The following is a 26,975-nucleotide window of genomic DNA, read 5'->3' on the forward strand; positions in this document are numbered from 1 at the left end:
AAGTAGAATGCATTTTACTCTGTTATGGTGCTAAAGTGAAGTGGAAGTTAGCAAGAGTGTTTTTAATAATTAAGAAAGAAAGAAAGAAAGAAAAATATTTTTATTTGGTCAGTAAACTTAAAACTAAGCTTTTATATTTTATATAATTACCTAATTCGATTTTCTCATGAGACTGAAAAAGTTTAGGTTACATTAATTACTAAATGGCATGACTTGAATTAGGACCTACTGACGGCCAAGGCAATGACAGACGATGGACTATATGATCTAAGATCCGACAATAGAAATATCATTAGAAATATCTTCATCTGTTATTTATGAATCATAAGAAATAAATGATAGATATTCACAGTGACTTATTGCAAATAACTTGCCTAGTTAAATTGCAGCCAGACACATTTTTCATATAAAATCAATAACAACTTAATACAGTTAAATTAACCATAAAATGAGCTTTCATTCGACATATTGACTAAATAACTGATGGGAGTATTTAAATAAAATTACTCAACTGTTTAATGTTTGGCAAAACTGTTTAATATCTGGCAACCTCACAGTTGCAGTGTGAAAGCAGACAACCTTTACGTTTTCAATTCTCTTCCAACTAGTGTACAATTTTTTATATTAACCAATGTAATAAGAAGATTAAAAATATAATAATTTAATAATATCCAGCCACAATTTCAGTAGGTTATTGCAATTGCAATATTGCAAGTGTTATTGTGAATATTTTGTATCATTTATTTCTTAAACCAAATAAATAACAGATGAGGGTATACTCTTATATTTTTGATACTGCATCTCGTACTAATATAAAACCACTCTCGCGTAAGTAGAGCAAATTATTTTTTAATAATTATTACTTGATGACTGTCTCTGTATAAACGAAGTCATAAAAAAAGTAAAATCTAACATAATAATTGCATTAATAAATATTTTAAGTGTGACCTATTTAAGCTATTTATCATCGGTTGTAGAATTGTTGTATAACAACTAGTAACTACCAATATTCATATTGCAATGATCTCAATTCTCAATAACGCGTTCAAGGCTTAATGAGTATTCGTCTTTGTGTTGTTAAACAATATCAACATCGGTTCAACCCTCAGACTAATTAGATAAAGACCTGCCTCGCAAGACATTATTTTTCTGTCAACGTATATGATCAACGATCTTATGCGATTATAAACACTGTCTCTAAAGAATCGATGTTTCATAGTTTACAATCATGTCCGTCGGTTAAAAACCTCCGTAAAAATACCTTTTTGTGTATGTGTGGTGTAAAAAACGAACAAAAACTGCTAGTTTAGTATAAAATATGTATGAAATCTAAGCTAGTTTTCCTTAGAAAATGGCAGAAAATTTTGTTCCTGAATTTGGGTGCAATACTAGTCCTTATGTATTTAGTCTGAGGTTCAACCGATTGATATCCACTGCTGGACTTGGTCTTTTGTCTAGCAAGACACATTCCACGTTCTTGCGCCATTTATATCTTGTTTCTTGTTCTTTGCTATCGTATATTAGTATCATCAGCTGATAGCGGAAATCTGGCATGTTATTCTTTTTTATTACGTTCGATGTCAATATAACAAAGCCTATCAAGCCTATCAACAAAGCCTACAAAGTAGTACGTAAGTAAAGTAAAGTACGTCATAGGCTTTGTTTACAAGCACTTTGTAACTATATTTTAGCTTCATCTAACAGTAGAACCTAACTGATAAAAAGAAATATTGTTTTACTTAGCCTAAATCCCAATTTTCAGTAGGTTGATATTCTACATTCACTCTTTTTATATTTTTATAGTAAGGTGTAATACTATATCTTTAGGAAACCATTGGGAATGAAAGAAAACTCAATTAAGGCACTTAATTATTAGATAGTTATCGCTTGAGCCTTCACTGAAGTCTAAAAATGTGTTAGTATCAACGTAAACTAGATATACAACTTTCACGACTCGGCTAATGTAATAAAATAGCGAGAAACAAAATTCCAACAAACCAGAAATTATCTAAAACTGTATCAATTTCACTAAATAAAAATAATAAATGCCACTACGATATAAAAAAAAATATATAGACCGTCAAAGTCACGTAATACAAAGTTGAAGTATGCCCAACTAGTTTCGAACCCATACGGGGCCCTTAATCATGAGCTGGATCTTGCAACGCGGCACAATCCAAACTAGTCGGGCATGCTCCGACGTTGTTAACCGTGTTTCATAATAAATTAATCTGATTGTGATCATTACGAAATCAAATACATTATCCGGTTTTAAGGTAGGTAAATCAGGCAACCATATTTTAATTTATTTTTAATTTGCAAAAAATAATTATATCTGAAATGATGAATCCGATCCAGGGCATGCACCTTGAACTTATAAGTTGTGTTGTTGTTGTTGTTGTTGTTATTGTTGTTGTTGTTGTTGTAAATAAATATCACGTGTCTCAAACGGTGATGGAAAACATCGTGAGGAAACCTGCATACCAGAAAATTTTCTTAATTCTCTGCATGTGTGTAGTCTGCCAAGCCAGCGCGGTGGACTATTGGCTTAACCCCTCTCATTCGAGATCAGCAGTGAGCCGATTATGGGTTGAGAATGAATGATGATAAATCTGAGTCGTAGCAGTCCTAGTGGTGAGGTGCGATCCGGTCAAACGGCCAGTATAGCCATCCTATTTTAGAGCAATATTTAGATTAAAAATTGTGAAGTCATCATTTTTGTAAGTTACGGTTTTTTAGGAAATTTTCTTTTTCATAAGGATCTCTTTTTAGATTTGCAATATCACTCACAGTTTTTAAGTTATTATCAAAAATCTGAGGCAATATTTTTTTGCGATTGAGTTTTTTTATTTTAACCGACTTCCAAAAAGGAGGAGGTTCGGCTGTATGTATGTTTTTTTTAATAATTTATTTTACCACTATTTCGTTGGTAAAAATCTGTATTAATATAATAAAGAGGTAAAGTTCGTTGTTCTAGTTTGAAAAGGTTTTTAACCTTAAAAAGCCACATTATCTGTGAGTGTCATTTATCCGCGTATTCTTACGGGAATGAGAAATATGCAGGTAAAACCACAGGGTGTCGGCTAGTAATATTAACAGCTTTCTAGTACTAAAAGGCTAACATAAAGTCTTTTAGTACTAAAAAGCTGTAAATATGACTAGCCGCAGACAGACGGACAGGCGAACATAATATAACTATAAGCATTACTTATTGACTACATACGGCACGGAATGATAACATACGGATAAGTATTTGGTTCCTCCATAAAAATACTTTAAAAAATTAATTAGATAGTTATTAGTTAACTGACAACCACGACAAAAACTTTATAATAAAAAAAGTTAAATGAATACTTAAAAATACATTAGACTTTAACATATTGCAAATAAACACCTAATTAAAATAATAATATGTAATATTAAATATTATTAAAATTACTTTATAAATATACATTTACGCGAGAATAGCTCGGTCTATTATGACAACATAACTCAAAAAATTCATGTTATTTTTTCTCTCCTTATTTATTTTGTCCTTCTTTTTAAAATTTTATTATAAATTATAAATTTATAAAAAAAAAATTAACCCTCCCGCTGCGGGACATTTGACGGGACAAGCAACCGCAGAGGTCAGGGTTCCAGAGTCATGAACCTCCTCACAATACGTGCCGTCTCAAGAATCACCTTCTGTAACCGACTCTTGATCCAACAGTTAAGCGAAAGCTCCCTAAGGTGGTCGAAGCTTTTCGCTATAAGACCAATGACTGAAACGACTATCGGAGCAATAATAGTTGACTCGCGTTATTATTATTATTCATAAGTCGAATGTAAAAAGAATTTGGTTGTAATATTTTTGCCTCAGACCAAGTATAGAAGGACCAGTATCGCACTTAAATTCACGAACAAAATTGTCTGTCATTTTCTGAGAATAACGATATTAGATTTGGTATACGAGTATATCTTGTACTAAACTAGAAGATTTTGGCCATTTTTTGCATCATTCAACTACACAAAAAGGTAATTTTACGGTGCTCTTTCACCGACGAGCACGATTTCAACTCTGAAACATCGATACTATAGAGAAAAAATTTATGATCGCATTAGATCGTTGATCATATAGTTAGACAAAAAAGTAACGTCTAACGAGGCAGGTCCTATACAATAATTGGTCTGAGACTTTTGCAGATATTATTTGCAATCTAAGATGGAAGCGGGTTAACCTTTTAGGAGTAGGATGAAATCCACACTTCTTTCGGTTTCTACACGACATCGTACCGGAACACTAAATCGTTTGGCGGTACGTCTTTGTCGGTAGGGTAACTAGCCACGGCCAAAGCGTCCCACCAGCCAGTCCTGGACCAATTAAGAAAACCTCAATCGGCCCACTGCGCCACGGAGGCAGTAAAAGGCCGCTTATCTTCTGTATTTTTAATGTTTTTCTGCTGCCAATGTTGACATATCCAATAAATAAATAAATCTGTAACTTATTAGTTTATTGAACTAATGTTATTATTGGCAAGACTATAATGATGTAGGATACTCTAGTCACAATATAGAGCAACGTGAGTCACTCCACGATAGCCTGCTTTGTGTGTTAACTTGTTTATCGCTCAATCAACACTGCGGCTTCGTACTAACTAATGTGTATACTTAACAGTCAAGTAACTGTAATTAAGTATATTGTATAACACACATGAATTAGGAATTACTTACATGTGTTAAATTATGTTAATTATAATTAACTCGCTTTGATAATTTATATATGTTAGCAGCACAATTTAGCTTCTGTGGTGGTCTATATATAATTTTTATACGTTTAGTTTAATGTTGTAATAATTTATTATTAAAAAACTAATAAACACTCTTGGTACCCATATCATGAGGATGCATTTCAAATAGCCTGACCACCATCTTGGACATCCACCATATTAGATTTAAGTCACAGTATCCCTGACAGCCAACACATTCGTTTGATATTCAAATCATGGGGGTGGTATTCAAACAGCCAGTCCGCCATCTTGGGGAGGCCGCCATATTGGATATGTAATGAAATTTCTTAGCTATTCATGTATTGTCATCAGAACTTATCAAAATTTTATCCTAATCGAAGACTGGGAAATGGTTCAAATTAAATTTCCAAGATTTTCTTACATAGATAATTACAATGTAGCTAATTTATGCATGTTAAAAATTACCCAAATCTTCCAATACATAAAATCAAAGTGAAAGTCAATATACATTTATTTGAATGAGGCCTAGTTTACAAGCACTTTATTTTATTTTAAGTTTTCCTGATGAAACGTCAGGAAAACTTAAAATAAAATCCCACACCATGGGAGGGATGAAATAATCATCCTCACATTGCGTGTAAGGAAGGAGCCCAAAAAATATTTATTTTTAATTTTTTAGACTAGACATTTTTAGACATTTTTAGACTTAATTAAAATATATAAAATTAACAAACTGATTTATCTTACTGACAAATTTTTCTTTTAATTAACAACAGAATTAGTATGCAGTTTTCGATTACCAACTTCGTTTTTTAAGTTGGTCGATTACTCTTTTTATAGTGATTGCTAATTAGCTGTTATAGTTTTTCTTATAATGTCATTATAATATATTCTACATTTGTGATTTTTTTTACGTACCTATCCATTAATAGTCGTTTAGCCGGTAAAGGGTGGGGACACTTGACTCGAACAAAAATTAGGGACATGACGAATCTATAAGGGTACCTTGTGGACTACGGAACCCTAAAAATCAACTCATTAAGTTTTTCTAATTTGAAGTGCTGCGAGTTACTTAAGTAGGTATCTGTTGGGCGAAGCGTATCGTGCTAGATTTAAAATTATCTACATTTAAAATTGGGCAATAATTTAAAATTTTAATTAGTCACTATGCCCGATTTATATAATTTTCGCAGTAGAACTTACGAAGTTATAGTGATGGCCTTAAAACAAAAGTTATACTTACACAACAATAGAATAAGTGCTAGACTTAATTGAGAGTGGTTCCGAAATCAAGAGTTTAAAGTTAAACACTTAACTGCAAAAATATATTTAAAAAAAAATGTTAAATAATAATAATAATAATAATAATAATTTTTTTTTATTTAAAGGTATTTACCCAATATAAAATATACAAAAGTAATAATAATACAAAATAATAATACAAAAATATAAAAATTCTAAAATTATAAGTAGCCAGGTACATTACCTACATTACTTTTTATTCGGCTCCTGGTGCACTGAGCGCCAATGTTTAAGAATTGAGCAGTCTTGACACTCCGCCAGTGTGGTGAGGATCTCGTTTTTCGAGGATCGCAAACGACTTTAAAGGCTGGGTTGTTGACTACATTAGAATATATTGATTTTTATGAGATTTTTTAGAAAATTAAGTGAATATTAACTTTTAAAGGTTTATTTTTACACAATAAGGTTTTACAATTTTCTTAAATTCGAGAACTGGCTGTCCTAGCTTTATAGTGAAGACTTGGAGGTGCATGCCCCGGACTAGATTCGAACCTACGCCCTCCGAATCGAAGGCAGAAGTCCACTAGACTATCACGGCCCATCAGTATACGTAGATTATGTATATTATCTTATTTGAGGACGTATAGTTAAAGGTATCTAGAACCGGTATTTATATCGAGCCGATATAGGACAATCCCATAATCAGGCGTGCATATATAAAAATCTAACTGTAATTCTAAAAGGTAAACTAGGTACGAGGACATGCTGTTTTCTACCATTATAGCAATACAAGTTATCCCTATAATAACAGTAAGTAAAGGTGGCAACAGTCTGTTTGTATTGATAATCTGGGCAAAACCATAAAGTATTATTGACTTGTATATCCTTAAGTCACCGCTACATTCACACTTCCGTAAATAATCAGGTTTGTTTTCCTTTCCTTTATTCATTTACAAGACTTCGCAAATTACGCAACTTTAATGACTAGTCAACTTGTAATAAATCAGCAATTAGTTAGTAAGCCGACTTGTATTTTACAGCATAACACATATGAGGTTGCCAACTTTTCTCTAGTGAAATATAGTGTACATTTAAAAAAAATAGTATTTTATGGAAAATGCATAAAATAGAAGAAAATACATTATTATTATTATTATTATTTATTATTCAACAAACAACACATTGAAATTAAGCCTAACCATAGTGCAACACAAACCACAGTTAGTTTTACTGTGCACTGGTTATTATTACATATTTTTTACTATTATTTTTTTATGAAAATATTTTCTCGCGTTTTTGTCTAAATTGAAATTTTATCACTTACTAGCAGACGAGATGCCGCGCAGCTTTAACTGCGTGGTTCCCGTTCCCTTAGGAATGCGTGAAAAAAATATAGCCTATAGCACTCGGGGATAGTGTATATATTCTTTCACTGTTTCCCAACAGTGAAAGAATTTTTCAAATCGATTCAGTAGTTCCAGAGTCTATTCAAAACATACAAACAAACAATCAAATATTAGTATAGACAATATGAAATAAAAATATCGCCAAACCCGGACATGTTACATCTATAAAGTTTTTTATATTTTATGGTTAAAATACATAAATGCGCACCATAACAACTCTTTGTTCTGTACTTAAAATATAGGGTTTTACCTATAAGGCTTTGTCAAAAGGAAGACCTGACGTCTAAAACAAAACGGAACGTTACGAATGTAATCAATACTTACGCTATAGAGAACACTTATGAAAATTATACGATGCTCTGGCCTCAGGTCCATGCTGTCACAGATAATAACTGTATACTTAGATCATTTGAATGCAAAGGCTTAAGAACTCATCAAACTGGTGGTAAATACATGAACTGGGAAGCTATCATAGGTATATGCCGGAGTTTCCAACATAATTTTACTGAAAATACGTGATATAAACTGGATTAGGGTACTATAAACGGTATAATTATGCCAAATAGCGTCGTAACTGTAATTGTAAAGCAAAACTTCAATTTATATATACCTAATTCTTTTATTTCAGGAATATGCTTTAGCTTTGCATCTATACTAATATTATAAAGCTGAAGAGTTTGTTTGTTTGTTTGATTGAACGCGCTAATCTCAGGAACTACTGGTCCGATTTCAAAAATTCTTTCAGTATTAGATAGCCCATTTATCGAGTAAGGCTACAGGCTATATATTATTCCCATATTCCTATGGGAACAGGAGCCACGCGAGTGAAACCGCGCGGCGTCAGCTAGTGTATTATATGGTTGACTAACAAAAACGTATGACCTGATAACATAGTGCACAAGTGTATGCGCAAGCACAGGTGCGCTCTCTATTCCCTCACTCTCATTGTCCGATGGTACGGCAGACCGACATCGTGAAATCCGGATCAACGGATTTACGTGCTGTCCGAGGCACGGGGTTGTACCAACACCGTTGACTTCCTAACTCCAGGCTGCTAATGCTATTAAGATTTTTCTTGTAATTAAATTCCCAATAACATATTTTTTTGTTTTTGGCCTGACCCAGTATTAGAAATCTGGACCTCCGTACTGAACCAGCTAAACACGGGACCTTCACACAGGATGTAAAACTAAAAGAAATTTTAAAGATGTTAACAATTGTAAATTACTATATGTTTTTTTTTTTTCAAAAGAGCAAGTTCTGTTTGAGTTTCTTGCCGGTTCTTGCAGAACCTGCCTTCCGAACCGGTGGTGGAGTAACGAGAGACAAATAGACAAACTTGACGTTTTAAAAGAGCTTGTAGACTAAGCCAACTTGAAATAAATTAATTGTTATCGCAGGTTCTTAGTCCACATTGTTTTAATTTGATAAATTTTAATTAGTTACACTACCCTTATTTAATCTACAATGTTAATAGGAAAACATGTTATTGTAACTACAATAAATGTAGATAAAGCCTAATTAAGCTTACGACAGGATATTATGGATAAATATAGGCGATATACATGCTTGACACGTGCTGGTTCCTTGCCCGTAAGTTTATTTTCCTTTTAAAATCATTGTTTTTACAATAATTCACTACAACATGACATTATACAGTTTTATTTATTACATACTAGCGCACGCCCGCGATTTCATCCGCGTGGAATTCAGTTTTTCACAAATCCCGCGGGGACCATGGCTTTTTCCGGAATGAAAAGTGTGTGTGTTAAAAGCCTTTGTGTTAATCCAGAGTAAAATCTGTTTCCACTCCAAATAAAAATTTTAATAAAAAAAATTCAACCGACTTCCAACTCAAAAAATAACTTAAACTAAAAAGCAAAAAATAACATCCTACCTATGTGCTACCTACTGATCAGTTTGAAGGCGGTGCCAAGCCAGTGATGTTTTAATTAAATACGTTTAAACTAAATTTCTGTGATTATTCCAGAAACAGCTTTAATTAAAACACGACACTGGCTTGGCACCGCCTTCAAACTGATCAGTAGGTAGCACATAGGTAGGATGTTATTTTTTGCTTTTTAGTTTAAGTTATTTTTTGAGTTGGAAGTCGGTTGAATTTTTTTTATTAAAATTTTTATTTTTTTATTTTTAGTGTTAGCATACCCACTGCGTGTGTACAGTCACAACCTATCTAAGTGGAAAGTTCTTATAAATACAAAATTATCAAGTCCAAACACAAGGTAGCTTCTGTGAGCCGTCGAGGAGTTCTCTTCACTGTGCTTCGTCTTCATCACCAGACCCTTAATACATTCGCAATCCATCTAGGTGGAAAGTTCTCATCAATACAAATTTATCAAGTCCAAACACAAGGTAGCTACTGTGAACCGTCGAGGACTTCTCTTCACTGTCCCTGGTCTTCATCACCAGACCCTTAATACAGTCACAACCCATATAGGTGGAAAGTACTCATCAATACAAATTAATCAAGCCCAAACAAAAGGCGACTGCTGTAAATCCTTGACGAGTTCCATCGTCTGTGTTTCGGCTCCATCATCAGACCAACTCCAAACCTTCATAAAATTGTAGTGGTTTAAAATACCTTATGGAAACACTAACAAACGTACTAGCCGTCTCTACAACTTTCGAAAGTTCCCCTCAATTTCTCCAGGATGCCATCATCAGATCCTGACATGAAAAAAATGGGACCACCCTGGAAATAAACCCTACAAAACAAAAAAATATTTTTCAAAATCGGTCCATAATTGACGGAATTATCGCTGGACATACATAAAAAAAAAAAAAAAAAAAAAAAAAAAAAAAAAAAAAAAAAAAAAAAAAAAAAAAAAACATACAGCCGAACGTAGAACCTCCTCCTTTTTGGAAGTCGGTTAATTACAGCCAAATAGCTTCAGTAGTACCGGCGTTAAAGAGTAACAAACGTCCAAACAAATATGCAAACAAACATCCAAACAAATATCCAAACAAACATCCATACAAACTTTCGCGTTTATAATGTTAGTAGGATTGTTTGAATACAAGTGATTAGGCGTGATTTTATTAATACCACATATAGATATTATAAAATATCCTAAATGAAAATTAAATTATATCTAAACATTACGAAGCATTAGTACCTACTATTTTACCTTACATTTTTCATTTGCGTGGCTATGCTATGCTATCTTATTAAAGTAAATGATGATTATGTTGAAAAACAATTACACTCGTAAACCTTGTCTCAAAATATGCAATTAATTGTAGTTTACGGTAAAAAAGATTGAATTTTATGTGCAATGAAAAAATACACAATACTCATAACAGTCATGTGAACAGCCTTTATAATTATTAAAGAACTTAAGTGCGTTCAGTGCAAATGTACTGAGCTAGGGCTTTCAACTTTAAGTAAATGTTTTTTTTTTCATATTAATTATTGCAATAAAATATAGTTGTTGGTAGTGGGTGATTATTTTAAACACAAAACAGATATTTTGCTAAGTTATTTTGCGTTGAAGATTACTGTATATTAATTTCGTAATTAATATTGTTTTACTCTGAGTTGTTTGTTTGAAATTAATTAATATACTTATTTATAAAGTTTTATATAATATGTTGTAATAAAAAAAATATTGTTTTTTTTATCTTCATCTTCTCGTACTTAAGTTAGAAGTAATTAAATAAAGTATACTATGACCATAAAATATGATTACTTACTTATGCATTAGCTACTCTTAAAAAGTAAATCATTATTGGTAGTTGTTACGAGTACAGTTTATGTATTTTTTTATTATTTTATATTTTAGTGACTCATAAATCATTATAATGATCGCTTCCATATTACGTGTATATTTTATGATGACTCGTAAATTGTAATAAGACATTTTAATCGACATCTTTGCACACAGAGTGTTTTCTAATCCGATAATTTTGCTTTTTTAACAACACAATGTAAGTCTTTTAGACAAATACATGTTTAGTGATACGCGAGTCGCTTAGTTTCATTAATTTAGGAGTAGGATGAAAATCCACACCCCTTTCGGTTTCTACACGACGTCATACCGGAACGCTAAATCGCTTGGCGGTGCGTCTTTTTCAGTAAATAACAGGTTTATTCTGATGATCAACATTTTAATCTCAATTATTATTTGATGTCGATATACAGCCGAACAATAACTTGTCCTACATATATTTTATCTTCGCTACGTTGTGATAAAAATGATTCATTTCAGTGAAACAATTATCGACAGCCCTAACAATGTCCGCAATCTAGAGCAAGTACGTAAAACATAAACAAAAGATAGACGTATTTTACACTTTTTGTTAACTACTAGGCTAATTGTTCATTCCTGACCAATATTTCATAGATACCTATTAGCCTAATTGATGTTTTCCACCCTAATAACGGAGTGGAATTCAATCGTGTATTTAAACGTAATAATATGTATCTAATAAATAAATAGTAGACCCGGTAAATTTAATTATTTTATACATAATACTAATCACGATTACAAATGGAGGTTGAAATTCAAAGATGAAAAATGATGTCCTACTTACAGGACATAAGTATTTTTTTTTCACTTTACTTAATTCTGCTACAGTAAACAATCACTAAAAACTGTACAAAGTCCAAAAACTTGTTACGTGTGAAACCAGACTTGGTTAATACAAAGCCGAAAAACAAGTTACATCCAAAAGAAATATAATTGAGATAGGTAAGTATAAATAATTAGACTCAGAAATTCAGAATACAGAAAGAACTTACAATCTGAGTGAATTAGGTATTATATAAAATAAAATTAAGCAGCTACCTAGCAAGTGAATGCAAAATCTGGTGTGACCTGATTTTGAGTTGAGTTTCCTAAAAGATAAAAGTACAAATCGCGTGAGTCGAAAGTTGAATGGTAGTTAAACACGCATTGAATCAATTTTAATACTAACTTCTACGCATACCTCAAGGGAGGGCTCATAAATCTTCGTAAAATCTATATTTATTTATTTACCTCCAACTTCACTTAGTATAAAACATAGTCGCTTCCCGAATTTGTACACTTAGATCTTCTAAAGGCTACAGATTTTAATGCGGTTTTAAACAAAGGATAGAACATGACATGGTTTAGGGTACGCTAGTTGACAATCGCCGATAATTCATGGGTTTTTGTAAGCATCTATATCGTTGAGCTACTTATGAAGATTATTGAAATCAAATCAACCAAATCGGTTCAGTAGTTGCGGTGTCAAACAAACGTCCAAACGAACCTTTTTTTTATTTTTTACAAGTTAGCCCTTGACTACAATCTCACCTGATGGTAAGTGATGATGCAGTCTAAGAAGCGGGCTAACTTGTTAGGAGGAGGATGAAAATCCACACCCCTTTCGGTTTCTATACGGCATCGTACCGGAACGCTAAATCGTTTGGCGGTACGTTTTTGCCGGTAGGGTGGTAACTAGCCACGGCCGACGCCTCCCACCAGCCAGACATGGACAAATTAAGAAAATCTCAATCTGCCCAGCCGGGGATCGAACCCAGGACCTCCGTCTTGTAAATCTACCGCGCATACCACTGCGCCACGGAGGCCGTCAAACTTTCGAGTTTATAATAATAGTTAGAGTTACTTATGAAGATTATTGAAATCGAATATCTTAAAAACCGTGTTCCACACTCTGGCTTTCAGAATCCAGTGGAAAACGTGATTATCTTGGTTAACAAAAAAAAACATAATTTGTGTAGGTAATTCTTACCAGCTACATACTCATGGTCAAATGTTAAACTTGAAGCTTATATTTTTTTTTACTGGCCGTTTTAAGAGTAGATAGGTAATTATTTCAAAATTATGTCAAGGCTCATTTACTGCGTACGAATTATAAGATGTTGAAATTATGCACTGAATTTATAAATTGTAGAATTAGCAACGGTCAATTAATTTACCTAAAAAAATTAATACTTCAATGTTAAGAATAAAAGCAAAAAAACTCTTTTTAGGGTTCCTTAGTCAACACGGAGTTTCTGGCAAAAAATAAATTTCATCCCTTAACCCACGGGAACTCATTTTCCGGGATAAAAGTATTCCAAATGATATTTCAATTTAGCAAAGCCGGAAGCTCTGTCTGTGAGAAACTCCTGTCACAAATCCCACGGGAAACATGAATTTTCCATCATAAAAAGTAGCCTATGTGTTAATCCAGATAATAATCTATCTACATTCAAAATTTCAGCTAATTCGGTTCAGTAGTCGCGACGTGAAAGAGTAACAAACATTCATACCATCTTAACCAACAGTTTTTCGCAAATCTCGCGAAACCGTTTACTTTTTTGGGGAGAAAAAGTAGCTTATGTGTTAATAGGGCATTATCTATATTCGTTTAAAATTTCAACCAAATCGGTTCAGTAGTTGCGGCAGCCAACAAACATCCATAAAAACTTTCGCGTTTATAATATTAGTAGGTTAGTTTCGCGGCATTCGTTTGTCTGATTTGGTAGGAGCAAATGCAGGCTCTTTTCATGCAGACTCAGAGGTGATAATAAAAATAAGAAAACTAATGTCGAACAAAGGTTATAATTCACAACATTTGTCAGGACAACTTAATTAACAAATCAAACTGTAACCAAAATAAGACCCTAGAATGGCAGAGAATGACCTTGAGTAAAGTCACGCACTTGTGAACGATGTGTGTAGGGTTAAAGGCGCCTTTGAGAGATATCTAACACTCCCCTCAAGTCACTCTCCCCGCCTATCCCAAGTAACCCATAAAGAATTACACAACAAGAGGTGTGGACGGTTCGAACGCCACGAGCACACTGAAGTCGTCCGTACCGCAAGTCCTTGCGACGCGGCGATAACAATTATGTACTCGTAAATTTCATTGTAATGTTTTAAAAATATTTATTTCTACTAGGGCAGAAGACCATTCTAAATGGAATCAATGGGCAGTTCAACGCGGGAGAGCTGAGCGTCATCGTGGGTCAGTCGGGGGCCGGCAAGAGCTCTCTCATGGACATCTTAGCGGGATACACGTAAGTTGAATGTTTTTTAATACCATCATTAGTTTACAAAGGTTAAATAGGATAACAAACAATAAAAGTTTACAATATTTTAATTTTAACGTAGTAGATACTTACTACGGTCTGTCTTATTCTGTTTGGATCAGTAGTAGGCACTCCCAATACAGGTCTTAATCCAACATGAAATTGGTCCCTTTTTCCCAATGATCTATTTATAAAAGCTCAATGTTTTTTCAATTTAATCTGTTCGTTTCTCACATAGATTTAATATAATTTTAATTAATTATTTTTGCTGTATTTTGTCAAATTTTCATGGAACCGTCAGTACGCGGGTCTAACTCGCACTTGTCCTGTTTTAACCCGCTTAGAAACGCACCGAAATACCCAATTATTTACTCAAAATGTAGCATGAAAATCCGCGAAACAAGGACTTGTTATTGTATTACTGACGTGTATGATCCATTAGAGATGCGCCGAGTAACACTTTTGCCGAGTAACGAGTACCGAGTTTTACTCGGTTCAATTTTTTTTCAACCGAGTACTCGGCCGAGTAACTCGGTTCAATCAAATTCCCATTTCGCGCACGTAAACAAGTATTAATTCAATGCAAAATTGTTTTTTTCAAGTAGGCTTAGTTTACAAGCACTTTTGAAACGTCAGGTTTGGCTATTTGTAGTGACTCTACCACCAGCTCAGAAGGCGCAGTCTCTGTTGAGAAGAGCGACGGGAAATTCAACAGTTGCTCTTTTAAATCTTCCATTTTAATTTATTTGAGATTTTCAAAGATTTCCTAAATTACTGATAAATACTTTTTGATTAACACTGTTGTTTTAATTATATGTACCTAAATAATGCTTTTCTTAAACAAGGTATACTCGGCATTCACCGGCCGAGTTATTCGGCCGAGTACGAGTATCAAAAAATCCGCCGAGTACGCCGAGTACCGAGTATCAACCGAGTACTCGGCTCATCTCTAATGATTATGTACCTATTTGTCCAATAACAACGCGTCTATTATATTGGAACTTGTATTGAATGAACTATTGTGCTATTCACGTTTTGTTTAGAAGTTGATATCCGTTGTTGCTAAGCTCATACACCTATTATCACTAATACTTATAAGTTGAGCGTGCAATGTCACAGTTTATAATATTGAATTCAACAGTACATTTTAAACTTTATCAACTAGCGGACCCGGTCATGCTTCGCTTTGACTTATTTGCACTTCTTCTCTACCCTAACCCTACCCAACCCAACCCCTACCGTGCTCTACTCCTTCCCTATCCCTACCCTAAAATAACCCTACTCTACCCTACTCCCAGGGGGGGGACAGTTCCATACATTCTGAGCAATTTGTTGACTTACAGGCCATCTAGATCTAGTAGTGAAACAACTTTTCGACTAAGTTGGTAAAAATATCTCAACAGATGGCAGCAATTCCATCGCTAATCTTAGTGTGCCCAGTATCAATATTTGCAACCATTTCGTTATATTTAATAATTTTAACGATAATGAAAAAAATAGTAACTCTGTAATAATCTCATAGACCACTACATGAAATATATATTTAAATCGTTTTGCTAATCAAACTTCTTCATTTAATAAAATATGTGACGCATAAGTTAACATAGAGTGTTTGGTTAGTTTTTAAGTAACAAATGGCAACTACGCAACAATATTAACTAAATGGCTAAGATAATATGAAGTAATAATCTTTATATTATGTCCGGGAACAAAATATTTATAGTATGTGATATTCATGGGGAGGCAAAACATGGAGCAGTGGCGTTTTTCTTCCAAGCCATTTTCCAGTCCTTAATGCGTTTGATAGCAAATAATGTCTGCAAATTAGTTACGACTTCATATACTTTTCTATATTTATTCTGCAATTATTTTTTTAAATAAAAATATTTTGACTCCTCAGTTTTGTCCGATTGCCCGTGAATATTAATTTGTGTTGGTTGCGATTGTAAGCTATTGGGTATATATAACAAAGTAAGCGTATATTAATTTCAACATGGCCATGAACTGTCATCTGGTCCAGTGGTGAACATGGTCGAACGGATTCAAACAAAGTTATGTATGATTAGGAAGGATTAGGAATTAGGAATAGTCATGGGTTCGAGCCCGGGTGGGGAAAATGGATTAACATCACAATATATTTTTTTTTTGTTTTTTTTTATTTTTCTCAATTCGTTTTTTTAATATTTTTTGAGTTTTATTAAACCTCGATTAAAAATCTCCATTTAAATAAAATTGCCGCTGTTTTAGTAGTACCTGTAAGTTTACTCCAAACCGCAGTTGGCGCTTCAATTTAAGCCACCGAAAATCTTCAAGAGGGCTCTCTTTTCCCATATACTTATTATACTCTTTGCCTACTCCTCTTTTAAGTATAATTACGAATCGTTTGTTCGTTTATATTGAAAAGTGTCAGTTTTTAGACTTTTTTAAATTTTGTAATTTTTACACAAACCTTGTCTAACAATAACGAATACATAAAACTAAGACTCATCCAAATTGGTGCAGTCGTTCTAAAGTTATGGGCGTAGGTACATACATTTCGAAGGTCCTTTTTTATTTGTATAAATATTGTGATACGTTCTCTGTAAATACTCACTATAATGAGTGTTAACCCCGTAATTAAAATTAATAAATAAGTTTAGCTTAAAAGAGATTGGTGGAAATTAAAATACCTAAAATACTTAGGAAGATACCGAGATTTTTCAGGATAGTAAAACTAATTTATGAAAATTTTCTCGCGCTGCGATAATTTGGCCTATGATAGCCAAATCTTAGTAGTTTTATAAAAGCTAATACTTTGTCAACCTTGCTCCGTACTAGATAGATAGTACGGTTGGCTATATGAATTGAAATCATGTAACAAAATTTTCTGAAACTCCATTTTTTCTGAAACTATAAACTATTTTCTATTCACGTTTCGAATATTTGCCAACATGAAACAAGTCGGATTGTCGGTTTGGTTTTTTGTATAATTTAAGCTATTTCCGAGCGAGTAGGAGAAAACATATATCAAATAATTAAGATAAGTATTATCAGTCGAGACTGGAGACTTTGTCGCGATAATCATATTGTAAGGTGTTGTCCTTATCAGCCCACTTGTAAATCTTATGAAAATCTAATTGAAGTGTGTTTATATTTATCGACTTAGAAACAATTTGCTTTGAGTGATTTCTAGACAAAATATAGCAAAAATAAAGCTTTTTACCAATACAGTAACTTGGGTATTAATATTATCAAAAGGATTATTATTATCGCACGATACAAGTTCAGAGAATGCTCTAATGAACCGACTGATTATACATATACATAAATATAATTTATATTATGATGATTCTGAAAATTAAATTATGAGGCTATAATGAATTTTATCCAATGGTGTATGTTCCTTTTGTTCTGATTGGGCTATTTGATCGAATTAAAGTTAACACTATCGTTTTCTATTCAATCGATTAACAAAAATGAAAAGATTATCTACGTAAAATGAGAAACTGTACAAAACTGCACACATTTTGTATCAAATTACTTGCCTTTATTAAGAGTGTGCAATATGTAATTTGATGGTTACAAATGGTGGATCTCAGATTCTGGAAAAGTTAGGAGCCTGAAGCTAACAATTTGAAATGGCATTTCAAAGTGTTAGCTTCGTTATGACTATACAAAATACACAATTTGTAAAACTTTTCTCGATAGTTTATTTTTTTGAAAAATATTTTGCTTTCAATCTCAGGAAAAGCAAACTTATTTTCTTAAATTTTTGTTTTGTATAGAAAATTAGGTATATATCTTAAACATGGCCATTTTGTTTTTCGTTATGTTGTTTAATTTACTTGCAATTAGGTAAAAATGGTTTTGGCGCACACGTCATAAAATTTGCGTCACGCGTCAATCGCTCCGTGCTTTTCACTCACGTGAAAGTCATAATTCGGCGTCTCGCTTGCGCTTCGAATTTTATGCATAACGTACCGACGTGCTGCGCGCTCTTAAACGTAATTTTTAACGTAGTAACTCTCGTGCGAATGTGAGTTTAGGGTCGACATAGATTTAAGGCATAGATGTACAAGTATAGTCTTATACATCAATGATTTAAGCCCATTAGAGCAATGATTCATAGCAACACCTGTTCTATGTTCAGTATGACTAAACATGGCGCATTCGTTTTAGCTAAACCACTTATTAAAGATTACAGTTATTGGTTTTTGCAGATAGTGATTCCCTATCTGCATGAGTAAGTGATACTTACCCGACTATCTGCACCCTACTGTGATGGTCATTTATGAGGTATAGATAGTAGTATGAATGTGACTCATTACGTTTAAGAAATGGGGATGATGACTAGGTTTGAATATATTGATTTTTATGATACATTCGGGTAAAAAGGATCATTGTTAACTAATTTATATATAAAAAGCAAAGATTTATTAAATTTCAAAATCTATTAAAAATCTTTTATCGTAATTAGATGAAAATTCATACAGTTTTAGCTTCCTTACATTAAATGTGACATTTTTTAATAAATGAACTATAAACATAAACGCACTAATAACAAAGATATTAGTAATTTTGTTTGTACGCTCATACAAATCTAACGATCATTACATTGCCTACGACGTCATTAGTTCGTGCCATTTTGTATGGGGCGTTTTTCAGGGATCCGCGGCAGCGCCGCAAATCTGACCCTTTAAATTCCTGCAGCTCCGAAAGTAATGATCGCAGATACCCTGTTCCTTTTACAAAATTTCTTTACTATTAGCGTACTCTTAATTTATATACAATTTAAAAAACTGTCATCATCCCTATTGACGATTAGTTTTAAAATAGATTGCTTTATCTAAAAACTAAAATTCTCGGGTCGAAGTGTTTGTTATCAAACTCCTCTGAAACAACTGGGACTGTAGCGAAGTGGCACGTCGATTCTATTTCTACGATCGCAAACGCTTCGAAAATTCAAAAATGTATGGGAAATACATTTGTAAAAATTGGCATGTATACTACATACAAATTTTTACAAATGTAGCTTGAAAAAGGAAGGACCTTCCTTACAAACCCCTATTTCACCCCCTTCTGATTTTATTTTCGCGACAAAAAGTATCCTATAACCTTCACCGTATTATGATCTAATATCATATCAAGTTTCATTTGATTTCATTCAGTAGTTTCAGCGTGATGCCCGGTCAACAAAAATGCGGACAGACAAACAGAAAAATTAAACAAAAATATTTTTGACTTCAGTAAGTATCGATCCAACTAAAATTTTCAAAATATCTTCAATGTACAGAATTTTATCTGTTACAGTTTTATTATAAGTATAGATAATAGATATATGTAGATAGATAGATAGATATAGATAGATACAAGTAGATAAGCCATCACAATCCAACTCCCATACCATACCAAACTTACTTATTGTAGCAGCATGAGCTAACTACGGCGGCCTCCGTGGCGCAGCGGTATGCGCGGTGAATTTATAAGACGGAGGTCCTGGGTTCGATCCCCGGCTGGGCAGATTGAGATTTTCTTAATTTGTCCAGGTCTGGCTGGTGGGAGGCTTCGGCCGTGGCTAGTTACCACCCTACCGGCAAAGACGTACCGCCAAGCGATTTAGCGTTCCGGTACGATGCCGTGTAGAAACCGAAAGGGGTATTGATTTTCATCCTCCTCCTAACAAGTTCCATCTTAGACTGCATCATCACTTACCATCAGGTGAGATTGTAGTCAAGGGCTAACTTGTAAAGAATATAAAAAATAAAATAAATAACTATAGCTTCACAAGTTCGTTGATGACACTCCCATGATATGCGGGCGACGGGGGGAAAGACTGCACGGGTGTGAAATTGTGCGTGCGCGGAAGTGAGGTGCATCAGTCGTGGGTTTTTCATTCATCGCTTCACGCCCCCCGGCCCGCGCGGTCAATCGGGAGTGTTACGAACGAAGTTGCCAAGCTATAGTTAGCTCATGCCGCTACCATTAGTAAGTATGGTAGTCAATTACAGAGTTGGATCGTGTTGACTTATCTACTTGTATCTATCTACAGGAAGAAAATTTTTTTAGTGCGGATATTTTTATATTTTGTACATAAACAAAATTTAATGATCACGTATTTTTTCTTTTTTTTTTTAACTCAAAAATAACAAAATTATCGTTAGCTAAAGTTATTTACTTTTGAACAGAATTTTAGGGTCACCCTATTGTGCGTTTATTTTATTTTCGTTTGATACCTAAAGAACGTCACCAGATCACTTTTAAGCTGAATATATCTTGTTTAGTAACAATATGTACATTATTTTGTTATTTTAGAGACATAAATCAAAAAAAAAAATACATAAAATGTATCGAACTGTTTGTAGATTTATATTCTATTAATGATACAGAACCACGAAAAAAAATATCCGCACTAAAGACCGAATCACCCTGTATATCTATCAAAGTCAAAGTCAAAATTCATTTATTTCAATTAAGCTTAGTTTACAAGCACTTTTAAAAGGTCAAGAATATGTCATAATTTAATTAAATTTAATGGTGGTAATAATAGTCGAAAACTTAAAACTAACGAGGGTTCCAAACGCGCCTTGGTCCGAGAAGAGCCCACAACAAACTCAGCCAAGGATTTTTTTTTGTTTACCACCATTTTACAAACTTATTTAAAACTAAGCACACAGCTTAACTATCTATACTTATACTATAAGCCTTCAGTCCTGAGGTATGTCTGGCTAATACAGTCTCCCATTCTATAGACTGTAGAGGATCTAAATCGGGAGGAAGTGCTCAATAGATGACTTCAGCTACTTCCTTTCAATTCACCTACTTCGTGTTATTAGGAACTAACGGTAATCCATACTTACGCCTTTGTTCATCCGGATGTGGAGAATTATTGAATAAACACACCGAGACGCCCTTTACAACAATTTGTAATATGTACATATACTAGTGGACCCCCTGACTTCGTTCGCGTATTCACGCCATCCTACTAATACTCGTGCTCATTTTGATCTGAACGCGAAAGTTTGTATGGATGTTTGTTATTCTTTAACATCGCAACTACTGAACCGATTTGGCTAAAAATTAAAACAAAGATAGATAATAAATACCCTGGATTAACATGGGCTACTTTTCATCCCGAAAAAATCCATGGTTCCCGCGGGATTTGTCCAACAGGGAAAATAAGCCGAATTCATTATTTTTATACTAATTCTGCAAGTAGTTTTAGTAGCCTCTAATTTAGCTAACGTGGATTTTTCTGAACGTGGCTCCATGATATATCCTGTTATGTTCTAATTTATCGCCAATATTCAGCTTTGTGCCGTTTGAATTTTTTGGCCCTAGTATAGAAATATAAGTTTCTCCTTTAAAGTTAGAAAATAAAAATTAAAAGTTTTGTCGAAGGGTCACCCTTATCATTTAGGGTTTTGACAAAATGGATGTTCCTCCAAAACCGATACTCAGACCTACGCGATTTGTACACAAAATTTCATAAAAACCGAAATGAGAATTTTATATATTAGAATATAAATTAGAATAAGTGCTTTTAACCATCAGTCATTATAATTATGTCTCATACAATACTTGGTTGTCAATTATATTTTAATTAAAATATATTTTTAAAGACAAAATACATACAAAATTTTGTTAAGATTAAGATATATTTACTTTATTCAATTCAATTATAAAAACCACTCCCTAAATTCTATTAACATTTCAACACCTGCAGATGATAAAGTATCCATAAAAAACCTTCAGCAATTACATTATCATAATAAGTGATAAAATTAACATATTAATAGGTAACGTTCTATTATTATTTAATCACAAGTAATTTTGCCAGTAAATTAGTTTTATCTCCTAATTTTTATAATAATTTATCAGATTCTTTTATATCTAAAATGATCCCAATAAGTGTACCTACTAGAATGTCTTGCTGGCAATTTGTGTGCGGCTATTAAGAAGCATATTAATATTATATTTATTCAAATAACGGAATATTTTAAGTACCTACTATTTCAAGAACCGAAGAGTTTCTTTTTTTTACTTAAAAAACGGCCTTTTAACTTTATTAAATGAAAAATGAATTAAATGAAAATATTTTAAAACTAAGAATTTATTTAAGTGCTTGGAGGTCCATGCAAGAGGTCTATGCCCGGCAATGATCGTCCATCGGCTGATGATGATGATGATATACACAAACACACATTCAATGAAAAACTCCAGCATGGCACAGCCGTATAACACCACCAACTTCCCAACCCCAAAGAATAAAATCAAAAAAGGTGAAGAAAATCTACTAAAAATCTATACTAATATTATAAAGCTGAAGAGTTTGTTTGTTTGATTGATTGAACGCGCTAATCTCAGAAACTACTGGTCTGAATTGAAAAATTATTTCAGTGTTAGATAGCCCATTTATCGAGGAAGGCTATATTTTATCCCTATATTCCTACGGGAACGGGAGCCACGCAGATGAAACCGCGCGGCGTCAGCTAGTATCCTATATGATAGAAAAGCCCAGTACATCGCTTGACGATCTATCTGGCACAGTTGAAAGTGATATGTTCTCAATAGGTCCTGTGTTCGATTCCCAGCACGGGTCAGTTTAGAATAAGTATTATATTTTCCAAATTGGTTCTGGGCCTGTAGCCAAGTGGTACGTTAATTCTCCTTCTACGATCACAAATGCTTTTAAAATTCAATAATGTATAGGAGTGACATTTACTATCGACAGGTAACGTGACCAAGTTATCGATCGGATCTGTCATTGCCTTAATTTTTCTAGTTTTCGAAATGTTAGCGTTTGTAGAAAGAGAATCAACGTGCCACTTTTACTGGACCAGGTCTGGTCTGGTGGTACGCTTAGGCCGTGGCGTGTTACCGCCGAGAAAGACGTGCCGCCAAGCGATTTACGAGTAGGATTCTAGCCGCGTGGAAACCGTATGAGATAGGGGTATAAAACTGGTTCCACTTCCATCAAATTGAACAACATATCGAAAAAAAATGGCCATGTTCAAGATTACCTTTGTTACTAAACAAAACAAAATTTTAAGAAAATAAGCATGCTTTTCCTGAGATTTAAAGCAAAATGTGAAAAAAACATGTATTTTTCAAATAAAAAATAAACTATCGGGAAAAGTTTTGCAAATTGTGTATTAGAAATAGTCATAACGAAGCTAACACTTTTAAATATCATTTACCCAAATGTCAGGCTTCTAACTTATCCAGAACCATTTGTAACTACCAAATTACATATTGCACTGTTAAACTGTAGTGAGATCGCCATCAAGGTCTAACTTATCATTGAATGTAAAAAAAAAATTAAAAAAAAAAACATCACAACCACCCGACTTAAGGCCTCGTGAGCTGAAATCTCATAGGCTAACTAACGAGGAAATTAGAACTAGTCAAGTACTCGTACGTATTTCATTAAATATAAAAAAAAAATGAAAAAAAAAAACATTAAAACCCGACCAAAGACCTCGTGATTCGAAGTCCCCTAATCTAACCAACGAGGCAGTTAAGATTAAGACTAGACAAGTACCTTCTTATTACCTACTTGTAATACAAGCACAATAAAGACCTCAACTTTATGACTCCATTTAAAGTGAAGTAAGTGTTATGACAGAATTGTTAGATTTTTATGCGCAGTACAATACCTTCTCATATATAAAATTAAGTATGTACGTGTATGTCAATTGCTATAATAATAAACCGAATGTTATGTATTTTATGTTATGAAAAAACTCAGACTAATTACCTATGGACTAGTATCGCAAATTCATGAACAAAATTGTCTGACATTTTGCGAGGAACACGAGCTGATTAGGTATATATTAGTGATGCGCCGACTAGTTGCCGACTAGTCGGTTAAGCCGGCTAATCGGCAAAGTCGCCGACTAGTCGGTAAAGCCGATTAGTCGGAAAAAGTGCCGACTAGATTATTATTTTGTATTTATTTCCCAATAATATTATGTATTGAGTAAGAAAACACATCTTTACTAAAGATTTTCTTTTTGTCATGATTAAATTTTAAATCAACCCTTTAACTTCCATGAACAAGAACAGTAGTATTTGTACAAAAAAAACATTTATAATTTCACTTGAAAAAACAAAAATTAAAAATTGTTTGTATTTTTGTTATAAAATAACAAATTATAATTATAATAAAGGGGAAACGTGACACTCAGAATTCTTTTTTTGAATATTATAAGCCTTTGTTTGCTCTATTGCACGCGCAAACGAAAATTAAGAAAAATACATCGACACACTCGCAAGCGACTTGCGCTTAAATCAGCTGTATCTAAACATAGCTTTACGGAAATCCCCGACACGTGATCGGCATTGCCGACTAATCGGCCGACTAGTCGGCATCTTTGCAACCGACTAATCGGCTAGTCGGCTAATCGGCAAAAGTCATAGTCGGCGCATCTCTAGTATATATCTTATACTAAACTAGAAATTCTTGCTGTTAACGTATAACGTAGCTTTCTAGCGGTAAAAAAAAATAATATTGGTTCAATAGATCCAGAAACTACCCACTGCAATACTACAAACTTTATATCTTTATATTATTACTTGGTATAGAATAAAGATGGATTAGGAATCTACAATTGCTACATAACTTTGCTCATACGGTAAGAACGGCGGCCAGCCTTCATAAAATCAGGTATTTTTGCCTATTGCTAGCTCTCATTCTACTACGAGTATATACATACATATTTCTGATCGACAGGCGTTGAACCTCATTTCAATAAATTACAAAAACCCTTGACTGTGACATCACCTGATATTAAGTGATGATGCAGTCAGATGGTAGCGGGCTTACTTGGAGAAGGTACAAGTTTATTCTACCCATCTGATAGTTTCTACGTGGTATCGTACCGGAACGCTAAAGCTATCTTGGTAGTACGTCTTTGCTGGTAGAGTGGCAACAAGCCACAGCCGACGCTTACCACCAGAATAAATCTGAGCCAATTTAGAAAATATAATATACTGACATAGCAGATCTGGGTCAGTAGCCATGTGGCACGTAGATTCTTTTTCTACAAACGCTAACGATTAGAAAATTAAAAATGTATGGGAATAGCATTTGCTATCGGCAGGTCATGAACATGTTCGATCCGATCTGTTTTTTAGATTTTACATTTTTGTTCGTTTGTAAAAAAGAACGACGTGCCACATGGCTACAGGCCCTGTGCTGGGTATCGAACCCAGGACCTCCTGTGAATCACAGCACTACAAACTGCGCACGAGAGATCATCAAACCTCACTGATGATAATGGGTCAGGGAATATGCATAGTAGTAGCACATACCCAAATGAACTCTTCACCGTGATCTCTACTACACTTAGATTTTAATGTTCAAGCACGTAAAAACGTAACATTGTTAGGGGCACGCCGTCTTACTCATATCATTACAATGTAGTAAAACTGATAATATTTTGATGGTTACCTATTTTGTGAGCGGTGGCAATGGCATGTACAAGATAAAATATCAATAATGTAAGTCCAGCAACTAGATATAGATAACGGTAATGATGTTTTATGTTTGTATATATACAGCTAGAAATTCATGTAGGTGAAAATTATATTTACGTGTTTTTCTTTTTTTTTGACTACAATCTCACATGATGATAAGTGATGAACTTATTTGAATTGCAAGTGGTTGTACATTAGCAATTTTAGGCCAATAGAGAGATATTTTAAACATTTAAAAAAAAAGGTTGGAATGTGTATTGCTGTTTTCAATTATTTTCTTCTACAAAATATATAAAAAAATAATATTAAATTAAAATAAAAAGTACAATTACAGCGGCTACACAGCATTGAAAAAACTGATACAAAATAGAATTTTAAAATCGGAAAATTATAAAACATAACTTGGTCACCCTACGCATCATTTTTAAAACTAATCAAATTAGTTTTAGATAATCAGGTTACATCTCCCATTGGCGTTTGATCCGTTAATTTACAGGACTGTATTCATTTATATTTTAATTTTTTGTGAAAAACAGAGTTTCAAAGGCGTGTCGCGGACGTCCGTTAGTAACTTAGCCGCTATCCCAGAGGTTCCCAAACTATTATTTCTCATAGGCCACTTTCGTAATCTACGGCTACATTTCTACCATTTCTCAAATTTATAAAAAAATATATCTAACTATGGAGCGTTGCGGCTCAGTCCCAAGCAAATTAACAACAAAATTATCAGTTTTCGTTTGTGAGTCTCACAGAGAGAGTGAGAGAAAGTTTCGTGGACCCCCGCTTACGAATCGTGAATCCCCATTTTTTTTTATAACAACAACTTAGACCCCTGTTGAGCCTTCCGACCACTTGGGGTCCACCTTGACCAGTTTGGGAACCAATGCGCTATACGAACGTTTTAGTTTCACAGAAAACGTCCGCCTACTTCCTAGTCACACTATCAGGCTTGTCAATAACGCCAATCTTATAATTTCTTACAAGATGTTTGCACTTTGATAAAGAAATATAACGTGAGTGATATACCTACTTAAAATACCTAGGTAGTAGATACCTAATGTAGTAGAGCAGGCGCGGTCGCTAGTGTGTTACTTATCAAGCCGTAAAGGGGGTAAT

The 26,975-nt window shown here is 33.7% G+C and overlaps 2 protein-coding genes across 3 annotated transcripts in view; both read left to right on the top strand.

Moving 5' to 3' along the window:
- The window catches only part of LOC112044581 (ATP-binding cassette sub-family G member 1), a 90,324-nt gene extending 70,267 nt beyond the window's left edge, over positions 1–20,057 (top strand). Inside the window, exon 14 of the transcript XR_008251093.1 lies at positions 19,875–20,057. The gene's annotated coding sequence lies outside the window, so the exon portion shown is untranslated. The remainder of the gene's footprint in view (positions 1–19,874) is intronic.
- LOC112044586 (ATP-binding cassette subfamily G member 4) overlaps positions 1–26,975 on the top strand; it is a 47,861-nt gene that overhangs the window by 4,331 nt on the left and 16,555 nt on the right. The window contains exon 2 of one of the 2 annotated variants that reach the window (XM_024080468.2): positions 14,273–14,390. In XM_024080468.2, the coding sequence (XP_023936236.1) occupies positions 14,273–14,390 (118 nt within the window). The remainder of the gene's footprint in view (positions 1–14,272; positions 14,391–26,975) is intronic. The other variant, XM_024080476.2, reaches the window with a different exon arrangement.

The sequence above is a fragment of the Bicyclus anynana genome, chromosome 9 (genome assembly GCF_947172395.1).
Source record: "Bicyclus anynana chromosome 9, ilBicAnyn1.1, whole genome shotgun sequence".
NCBI lineage: Eukaryota > Metazoa > Arthropoda > Insecta > Lepidoptera > Nymphalidae > Bicyclus > Bicyclus anynana.